The 11,247-nt window shown below is 40.7% G+C and overlaps 1 protein-coding gene across 1 annotated transcript in view; it reads right to left on the bottom strand.

Moving 5' to 3' along the window:
* The window catches only part of ARHGAP32 (Rho GTPase activating protein 32), a 167,468-nt gene that overhangs the window by 77,891 nt on the left and 78,330 nt on the right, over positions 1 to 11,247 (bottom strand). The window contains exon 8 of the mRNA XM_015421623.1: positions 3,830 to 3,911. Within this exon, the coding sequence (XP_015277109.1) occupies positions 3,830 to 3,911 (82 nt within the window). The remainder of the gene's footprint in view (positions 1 to 3,829; positions 3,912 to 11,247) is intronic.

Here is an 11,247-nt window from a genome sequence, read left to right as displayed (position 1 = left end):
CACTAACTCAGCTTAGAGGGAACACTGCCCTCCAGTAGTCTGCGGTTGCTGCATGGTAACCTCTCTATCAACTTACGCATCCACACAATAGTTGCTTTAGAAACTGTGGATGCTGCAGCTGGCATATTGATTACCATGGAAGTGGCCTCATGTTCATCTTCAGAGAGCAATCCAGAGGATTGTAGGGCAGTTGCTGGTGCATCAACCACAGGTACCTGCAAAAGATCTGAAGCAGATGTTATCAAAGGGTACAACTTTTTAACAACCCCTGGAATTGGTTTGTTTGTTATTGGCTTTGCCCACTCTTTCTCATCTGTCTCACATAGAATTGAGGGGAGAGGAAGGCTCTTTCTGAGCAATTAGCTGGAGGAAAGAACTCATCAATGACCTCTGTGCCATCTTTCTGCCCTTGGGCATTAGCACTCTTGTCCCCTGCCTTTTGGGGTCCCTGTATATTGAGTGCTGATAGGGTCTTAGACAGCAAATACTGAAAAACCTCGCCCTTTAAATATCTAAAAGACTGGTCTGAGACAATCATTTCCCCCTATTCACCATCATTACATGAAAATCCTCCCCTCCTTTTCACCAGAGACATGTGAGAGGCTATCCCTCTCACGTGAAGGCGGATCAAATAGGCAGTACTCCTTGGGGAACTCTTTTTGTGCACCTTTGGTGGGACAGCTGACTCTGTTCTTGCACCTCCAAGGAAAGGGGGAGGGGGAGGAGGATATAGTAGCCCTCCTTTTCACCAGAGACATGTGAGAGGCTATCCCTCTCACGTGAAGGCGGATCAAATAGGCAGTACTCCTTGGGGAACCCTTTTTGTGCAGTTTTGGTGGGACAGCTGACTCTGTTCTTGCGCCTCCAAGGAGAGGGGGAGGGGGAGGAGGATATAGTAGCCCCATGGCCCCCTGATCTGCAGAAATGCACTATTTCCTCCTCCATGGCTCTTATAAATCAGGCCATTACATTTGGAAATAAGGGGACAGACCGGGGATTGCCAACATTACCGCTCTGCAACTCGTCATCTTCCTCGTCCCCTTGAGCATCATCGGCACAATCCCGCCTACCTCGATCAACCCCCTTGAACCATAGGTCTCGGGGTGCGCCATGTGCAGGATTAGGCTCTGCTCGCCGCTCTGCAACTCATCATTTTCCTTGGCCCCTTGAGCATTATTGCCACAATCACGCTTAGCTCGATGAACCCCCTTGAACCATAGGTCTCGGGGTGCGCCATGTGCAGGATTAGGCTCTGCTCGCCATTCCCGTCTTAAAGCATAGAGTGGCCAGTGGACTCCAAAATGGCCGCTGAGGCTGGCGCGGGCTCTGTAAATGCTGCAGGGGTGTGCAGCTGTTTGGCGCGCTTTGGAATGCCATCCTTGCCTTGCTCTGCTGGTTGAGCGTCGGCCACCGCCACGGCCTCTATCTCCGGAGTGGAGAGAAATCCATTGCTATCCTCTCTTAATGCCATGGAAGGCGGTCTGTGAGATCCCCCTCCCATTAAGAGAGCAACCAGCCCAGCAATGGTCAACCTCCAAAGGGGGAGGGGGGAGAAAAGAGGATAACATATAGGAAGGAAGAAGAAAAGGATTTGAATTTTCTTAAGTTTCTTCAGAGAGAGAGAACAGCAAAGATGGAAGGAGAAAGTGAAAGTAAGTTAACTCAGAAAGATAGGGTTAGGCAGAGCCTACACCTAGCTGCTCTCCCTTCTGAGGCAGGAAAAGAACTGAGCCTAGGGTGACTCCCACTACAGGAAACAGGAAGTAATTGAAATTAGTCCTGCCTCCCTAAGTGATGGAATTACCCACAAGAGGCTCCACCTCACAAGATGTCCTCCACCTCAGAGGGAGAACTGGAAGTGATGTCATGGGCTACTCTAGGATTTGCAAAAACTGTATGGTTTTACCATAGAGCTTTTGCAAAATACTAGAATGTCCCATGATTTCATTTTCAGTTTTCACCGGAAATGATGCCAGCTGTGGCTACCGGGGTGTTGCCAGCTGTGGCCTGGCAACCCTACCAGATGTGTTCGTCTAATCTATCTGCACTTTAAAACTATTTAGCATTTCATTTTTTCCTTTATTTCTGTAGAAGAAACTTTCACACAACCTGGAAACAGACCTCAAGTATCCTGCCCATACTTGTAAAGTTAAGTAATCAATCTGCTGAAAGCAAGAAGGAAGCAGGATCCCAGTTAACTGGGTCAAGTGGTATGAAAGAGGCTGCATCTATAAGCCACGCACAAAAGGAATTCGGGTACTGCTTTTAAATATATGCAGTCAGCCCAACGTAGCTCGGCAGGAAGGGGGGGATGCAATCGAATTATATAAATAAATAAATAGATGTCAAAATGCTGCTGTTATAGATACTGAATTAACTTATCCTTAGGGAAAGTACTATTGTGCATGCAAGCCAGGTCATTGTTAATTATGCCTAGTGAGACTGGAAACACTGGGCCTCAAATTTTTTTCCCATGCTTGTAAGACACTTCCGTCTTCTGTGTTGCACCTTTGAACCAAAACAAATCTTGGCTAGATCCTATATGAACAGTATTCTTCAATTGTCCCGCTGTCCATATGACATGCCACATCTGTGTTAAGAGTCTGGAAAATGAGAGCAGGAAACAGGCAAAAACACCACCTGCTTCTAGAGCAACGGAACAGAACGCTTCCTCTCCTGATACACCCTTCTCCATGTACTAAGGAACTTATAGCTCTGTGTGTGCATTTGACATTGTATTTTGTGGCTATCAATATTTTAAACATTGGTTTTTACTCTGATCCATCCCCTCCAAGCACAACTGTTCATTTTGATCTCTTTAAGGACATCAGCCTGTACATATAACTTACCACTGGTGTTAGGTGTCCTGAGCCCTTGGAATTGATCAGGATATAAATCAAAATAAACTATTTTGGAACTTCCTTGACTTTCAAAAGTGATTATGTACATGGACAAATTGTTAAAACACAGTACAACAATGACTGACTGTAGAATTCTGACGCCAAATAGGAAGGAGAGTTAAATAACACCTGGTGACACACCTTGCACAGTGTCTTGGCTTGCTAATATTGTCCCACAGTTAACACAAATTAACTTCCCTATGCATATGGTTGTCAACCTCCAAATGGGGCCTGGAGTTCTCCCAGAATTACAGCTAATCTCCATGACTACCAATATCAATGTTTAAAATACATGAAACTCTGTAGCCATTTTAATTCAAAATGGTTTCCAGAAAAGTAGAATGGGAAATGGACCTGAATTTCTCATTTCTGCATTAAAGGGAAATCTTGCTGCTCGTCTAAGTTTACAATAAAGAGCAGATTAACTCTAATTATTCATGTGTGTGTGTGTATAAGATTCCATAGTACAATATTGCAGAAACGCCCTAATTGTCAGGGAGGGAGGGAACTGCCTGGATATAAAATGCAATCCCAAGAGTTATCAGAAACCAGGTTGAAGAGGAAAAGAAAAACTACTGAAACTTGATCACTTTTTACAGCTTCCCACACTAAGAAACTTTAAAAGAAACACTGACAGAACAAATACCATCCCACACTAAAAACTGCTTTCAAAGATGACTAATCTAGCCACCTTGAGACCCTGAACAAACATTACTCAAAAAAGAAAGAAAGGGGGGGGGGAGAAAACAATGAAATATCATTAACTGTATAATGAAATGCATTTGTATAGTTGCATACACAGAAATAGTTTTATATGAATAACTGATAAAAGAACTGGCTGGAAAAAAAGTGGGAGAGTGTAGAAAGAAGGATCTTAATCAGCACTGTGTCAGACTCTATACATTAGTTTAAAATAAATACCTCCATACCTGGCTTTGGCACGGAATTGGTCACGGACTGAGGAACTTTGTCATTAATTAGTTCAACACATTCACTAGGAAAGAATCCCACCTGTGACAAAGACAAACAATAGTAGCTTAATGTCTGTAGTATGTTTACGACTGTATTTGATTAGAACAGCAAGTAGAGCAAAGTTCTACCAGTTTTCCAGTGAAGAGGATTTTTGCATACCAACTCAATATTTAAATGGTTGGGGGGTTAAGATTTCAAATTATTCGCTGTCTACCGTGCTTCATAAATATTATCTCTGATTAAGGGAAACTGGACTAATAGAGGAAAAAACAATTAAACCAAATTACTGATACAGTAGGAGGCATGTGCAATATCTGCTTAAACCACACACACACAGCTGGAAAGAATGCATTAAGCCAGTCTACTACTTGAAGCTGCTTAAGTGCAACTTTTGCCAAACAAATTATCCCAATAGGGAAACCAACACAAACAGTAATTTACTGTTAATCTCAGTATCAAAATATTGACAAATATGTCTTCATTCTTAGTTTACTATTCTATTTTAATGGTATTTTCGACAGTTTGCAACATATTTAGAAGAAGACTACCTAATAACAATAAGACAAAATTAAAACAGAACAGAGCAAAAAATTTAAAATAATAAAAAGCATATAAAGGGACAAAAACAGATTAAAAGCACCATAAAATCAGCAACAGCATATTTTAGAAAAAACCATTCATTTCATGAGGCCCTAACATAATAAAAAGCATCATAAAGCCAATAATAATCAAAATATAAAAATGGGGGTAAAAGCAGCAGCAAGGGAATACATAAAAACAAAGGGGATGTTCTGATCTAAAGAGAAAGACTAAAATAGCCCTCTCAGAACACTCACAGAAGGCCAATTTACATATCATGGTACAATTAAAATGTCTTTGGTACCTAAAAGATTTTCTTCAGTGTGAAGGGAATTAATGCCAAAGCCTTGGCATCATAACAAAAAACTATTTGGCCTCTGATGATGACCTCAATTGGCAGCCAGGTTCTTACAGGAGAAAAATATGATCCTTCAAGGTATTGTGGAGCCAGGCTGTATAGTGTTTTATAGGTAACGTGTTTTCCCGAAAATAAGACACTATCTTATATTTACTTTTTGTCAAGAAGACACACTAGGGCTTGTACCACAAATGCATAGAAATCCTGCTAGGGCTTATTTTGGGGGTAGGTCTTATTTTCGGGGAAACAGGGTAATAACTAGCGCTTCAAAGCATGCTAGTATTTGGAGAGAACTTTTAAAAATATATACAGAAAACATGATTTCATAAAGTGAAAGGTATGTCACAGACATGTATTATTTAGGACCCAGTGCTATTTTAGTCAATGGCAAGCATATACATACCCAGTGGGATTTAAAAATAAATAAATAAATAAAAATCCCCTCTGAATTCATTTATTTACTTCAGCAATTGTCCGCCTTTCTTGTTGAGACTCAAGGCAGATGTGACAGAATTATAAAACAATGCAATAAAGTCCAGTCTAATACAGTCTAAGTCCAGTAAACAATAAAATAAAATTGAATTACATAGTTAAGAGAAATAATGGGGGGGAAGTATACAATACATCCAATAAACAATGCAATATGGGAGGAGGGGAACTGCTCACATGTTCACAGACAATTAAAGTGCCCTTCTGGGCAGTTCCATTTTGCTACATCCCTATTCCATTATTAAAATGCCCTCCTGAACAGTTCCATGTAGCCTTAAAGCCTGCTCGTCTTTAGCTTGTCCGCATATGAACCAACCCGTCCACTTTGGTTGTCTTTGGAGGCCCTGCTTTGGATCTGAGGCTAGGCAGATGGCAACCCGAGATTTTGGAACTTCCTCCCCAAGGAGATTTATAATCTCTATCATTTTCTTCCACCAGTGGATGAAGACTTTTTCATTTTGTTTGGCATTCCTCTATTAACTGTTGTTGGCCCTCCTCCCTGGTTGCGTTCTTATGTTTCGTTTATATCTTCTGTTGAATTGTTTAAATATTTTATATACAGCTATATTTTAAATGCTGTTTTAATGGTTTCATATTAAAATGTCTAAATTTTAGCTGCCTGGAAAAGCTATTTTGGTGGAAAGGCAGCATAAATGTTTTGAGTAAATAAATATATTTTGCAGAACGATGCAAGAAGTAATATGCAGAATGAGCACCTATCTGACCTCATGAGGCTGGCCATTCAACCACGTGGGAGTCACATCAGGGCAGGCCTCCATGCTCTGTCACAAACCGCTTGGGAATTCATCTTGATTTTTTGGGGGGCAGGGGGCAGGGAAATCAGCCTCTTTTGTGACGTGAGTGATGGCTGTTCAAGAAACAGGAGCCCGACTAGTTTGTGAAACAGGCTGCATTATTTTTTTAGAAACAGGCGATGTTACAGAAGCACTGAGCCAACACAGTCACCATTCTACAATAAACTGTGTGATGCACTAGAAATAATCTGCAAGCTGTTGATGTATCCGCTGTCTTTGAAGATAAAGGTTGGAGGCCAGGGGACTGACTACATTATAATGCTCTGAGGACCAGAAAGCACTTCTTTAAACCCTATTTTTCATGTCTTGTAAGACTTTTCTCTGGTTAGGGTAAAGAAGATCACACAGATTTATGGATGAAAGCTTTTTCCTCAATTTCATTCTGACAAAGAGCCCCTACTCTTAATTCTGTAAGAAACTGTGGGAACATGTAGCATTTCCCTTTTTTATGTGATGCCAGGTGTTCTATTTCATTTAAAGTTGTTCTCTGCAGGGCAATAACAATGGTATACCTACACTTGTCGAAAATACAAAAGTAATAATTATTGCTAAAGAAAGTTAATCCTTGTGGTAATGTAAAAGTTCAAGGCCAGGAGGAGGGGAAGCCGAGAAACGTTTGGCAAGGAGCATAATGAAATCTCATCTGGTCGCTACAAAGCAAAGGAACCTATATATAGGATACCAGAGAGTAACTTCCTGTAGTGGTATTTTAGCGCCTTCAGGATTCTGGTATTTATTGGCGGCAGAAGTTAAAAAGAATTAAAGCCACTTCCGAACTGTAAAGCTATTAATTGCTTCTTTAAATCTATCTGAAAAGGAAGGATGTTATTTGAGATGGGAAAATAAAAAAAGAGTTTATGGTTTCTTTGGGAGCAGCACATTTTCATCTTGCCTTTGCACTCAAGATCACCATCACACTTAAATAGACTAACAACATTAGCTACAAAAGCACTTTTGATTAACTACTTCCCTTCACTCAGTTCGCCTAGATTAATGAAATACCTGCCTATGTGATACATTTTGGTACAAGTTACCTATGGCTAGAAAAACAACAAGATAAAACACTATTTCTGGGATAGCTGGAAACTGAATCAGAACTGAAACCTGGCTTTCAATTTCAATGCTTTAATCCCATCAGCTATCACAGATGTTCTAATGAATGTTTCAACAGAAAGAAGAGCAAAGAATGCTCACTCTGGACTGGAAATCTTAATTAAGTGACTCTGATGCAAACACAGCAAGGCAACGATAACCAATCCATCAAAACCTTTATAGACCAGCCACTACAATCACAGGTTCATCAGAAAGTTTAAGCATCTCCCTTTAGCTTGAGAGAACCTCAGCAAAGAAGGGAATAAGTGGTAAAGGGGGTTCAATTTTTAAAGAAGATTCAAAAGCAGAAATAGGCAACAGCCGTTTCTAACTAAGGGCATTATTTCTTAATGCTCATTAAGGTTGGATCTGCCAAAACAGGGCAGAAACATTTCCAGCTATATTTTGTTAGCCCCTGTTAGCTCCTTATCAAGTTATCTTTTTAAACAGATATGGGCAATAGGCTTTTGTTTGCAAGAAAACTCGCATTACCTAGGCAGGTTCAATGACTTCTTCAGAATGTGGCAGCGATAAATATTGAATAGTGTTTTCTGAGAGCTTGTTTCAAAACAGCCTTGAGTTCACATGTATAACTGTTGCTGGAACCCATAACATTATTGCCAATAAATGATACCAACAGAATAGAACAGAATGGCACTACTGGCAATTTCTTCTTCCTGATTAAAGGAACACTTGCAAATTATTTTCTGCTTCTAAAGATTGCAATTATTGTGGGCATTTAAAAAGTTGTTATCAATGGAATTATGCATTCCAGATGTAAAGATTATAGCTCAGTTAGTTCAGAATTTTCATTTTACTGTCTGGAAACTAATTTTTCCTCAGAGGATTTAGCCTCACTAACCTTGGGCTTAAAAGTCCTCCACAAAATTTCCTGCTTAGTCAGAATGCATTTAAAGGAACAAACCTAAAACGCAAAATGCTGTACATCTTACAACAGCACTACAGATAAGATTAGAATTTCAACAGCCAATCCATATGCAAAAGAACCTCCTCAGGAAAGCGCCTCCATTAGCATGTCACAGGTTGGGAAACTCCTACAAGATAATGACTCAGCCCTACCCCACCTTCCTGAGTAGATATAAATTACCTGCCTACCATTTTTCTTCTCACACTGACACAGAGTACTCCATCTTTCTGTGTTACATCTCTGAGGATGCCAGTCACAGCTGCTGGCGAAATGTCAGGTACTACAATGCCAAGACCACGGCCATACAGCCCGGAAAATCTACAACAACTAAAAAACCTAAAGCTGATTTTTGCGCCCTGCCAGTTTAAAAGTTTGGAGCTATTACTTTCCACTAGTTGTCCAATTTGCAGCCAGGAAGATGCAAAATGAGTGGAAGTGACCTACAATATAATCAAATAATTAGTAGAATTACCATGTGTGATAGGCAGATGTCCTGCCCCTTTCTGTTAGTCACCTATCCCGTGTGCTTGTTGGTGTCTGTGTAGAGCCACTAAAAACCAACCAGGGCCCATGGATGGCTGAGGAAACCAGATGACAGCAAGAAGTGAGAGAGAAAAAGCTGGGACACTGTCAGCTCAGTTCAGATAGGCTTTGAGTCTCTGGAGTGTTAGGTGGAAGAGAACTTGTCTCGGAAGGCTATACAAGTCTCAGAATCTGTATTGGGTACAAGCAGGCTAAATCAATGAATGTCTTGAGACCATCTGTGCTTATGCAACCCCTAGCTAGGAATGGAACAAGCCAGGAAGGGGTGGAGCCTCTAGATGCAGAAGTGTGCAGAATGTGTGGAAAGCAGAGGAGGGATGCAAGACTGCCCTGCTGGGGACCTCAAACTTAATCATGGGCTCTTAACAGCTTGTTTAAGGTAACTATGATTTACAGATGGACACTGGTAAGGGAGGGTGATTTTTGTTCTCTTTTAGAGTTATTGTTTCAGGGCTGTGCTATCTAATGGGGACCTTCATCTTGGAAGCCGATGCACAGAGTGGTCAGCTGGAGACTTCTTGGGCCCCCAACAAGAGGAAAGAGATGGACTTCGGGGGTGGGCATAGCTATGAAGGAGGGGAAAAAATAATCGTGTGAGGAAAGAGATGGACTTCGGGGGTGGGCAAGCTATGAAGGAGGGGGGAAAATAATCGTGTGTTCTACTGTGTTACTAAGATCTATGTTTTTATTACATGATGTTAAGTGAAAAATAAAAATCTTTCATTTCTTTTGAATTATTGCAAGAGTCATTCCAAGTTCTGCCCCACAGAACCCACAAGATGAGGTTACACTTATAGAGGGGGGAGATGGGAATCCTTTCTCAGGAGACTTTAGAAGAGCCTGTCTTCTGTGATAAAGCAGGCTACCAGAGTGAATGCTTTAGAAAGCTACTATAGTTGTCTCAAAGCCCAATTTCTGAGGAGAGCCTAGTGAAGATTTGTGGTTTCTGAGAGGAGCTCACATTTACACCATGTGAAATGAGGCTGAGGGAAGGCCAAAACTCACCTCAAAAATATAAGTTCTCAAATATCTCTAATTACTCGTTGTGTAGTCCCTTTTTTCTCCTGAGGTGGTGTTTTTGAACCACTGGCCAGATGCAACAATTCCATGTATTAGAAAGGAGCTCATCTCCACTCTTTTGGTAGCAGCAAAATTGGCTATTGCCCTAAATTGGAAAAATCCTGTTGCACTGACTCTTTCATTATGGCATCGTAAGATTTGAGAGCAATATGTGATGGAGAAAATTACTGACCAAATAAATAAATATGAATCTAATCCCTCACACTCTAGCTATGAGGAGAGCAGTGTTCCCACTACGCTGAGTTAGTGTGAGCTAGCTCACAGTTTTTTAGCCTCCAGCTCACAGATTTTTGTCTTAGCTCAGGAAGGATGGCTCCAGAGCAAACTAATTTATGCAGTAGCCAAATAGCTGGCTCACAGCTTTAATGCCAGTTGCTCACAAAGTATAATTTTTGCACACAAGACTCCACAGCTTAGAGGGAACATTGGAGGAGAGATGTTTTCTTGTGTTAGATTACTTGTCTGAACATGATGTAGTCCCGTAAGGAATGACATCTCTAAATCTGTTATGACATCTACCGGTATGTTCATATATAACGTTCTGTTTGATAGATTGTTAAATATATTAATATTTTTTTACTACTATTGCTGATAATGTATTATTATTTTATGTATTAACCTAAGTTACTTGGTTTCTTTTTATAACTGGTTTGTTGTAATATTGGAAGTTGTATTGAAATGATGATGATGATTGGATTTATACCCCACCCTTCACTACCCAAAGGAGTCTCAGAATGGCTTACAATCCCTTTCCCTTCCCCTCCCCACAACAGACAGCTTGTGAGGTAGGTGGGGCTGAGAGAGCTCTCTCGCGCTGCTGCCTGCTTGTCCCCCCCCCTCGCTGGGGAGCGATGCGTTGGGCAAATAACTGCCCAAACTGTCGAAAGCGGCCGTCGCCCACTTCGCACATCTTTCCTATTGAAATCAACGGGACTGGATAGTGCTAATTTTCGTCTCGCCTGCTGTTCATCCTCACAATAGCCCTGCGGAGAACTGGCTCTCAAGTGTTAAGACAAAAAAAGAAGAAGAAGAATACAAACTCAGCTGTTAACTGTTCTGTGTACCCATGAGTCAACACCTGAAACATTATGATGTACCCAGCAAAAGCTGTGTTTTACCTGTAAATAGTTTTAAGTCTCATTACCGAACCACCTTATTTCTCTTATTCCTGGTAGTGCATACAGTTTTTAAAAAATCTGTTTTCCTGGTGTCTTATATGTAAGAACGCCAATATTAAAACCCATTGATAAAAAGAAGTACATGTATTTATTAATAATATCAAGTTAAAACATATATAGGGGCCCAATTACAGACAATATACATAAACCATAATCAAAAATGCTGTTTACTTGTAATTATTGTGGCAACACAATCTAAGAAGGTTATTTGTGGACCATAGGTTGATTTTATATCTACTGGGCTAGTGATTGCACTAAAAAGATTGTATGCGCATATTCACTTTGTGCCTGGGTATGTTTTTACTGAACAATT

The sequence above is a fragment of the Gekko japonicus genome, unplaced genomic scaffold (genome assembly GCF_001447785.1).
Source record: "Gekko japonicus isolate JY-2015 unplaced genomic scaffold, Gekko_japonicus_V1.1 scaffold715, whole genome shotgun sequence".
NCBI classification, from domain to species: Eukaryota; Metazoa; Chordata; class Lepidosauria; order Squamata; family Gekkonidae; genus Gekko; species Gekko japonicus.
Note: the sequence above shows the minus strand (reverse complement) of the source record. Positions and strands in the feature narration are given on the sequence as shown.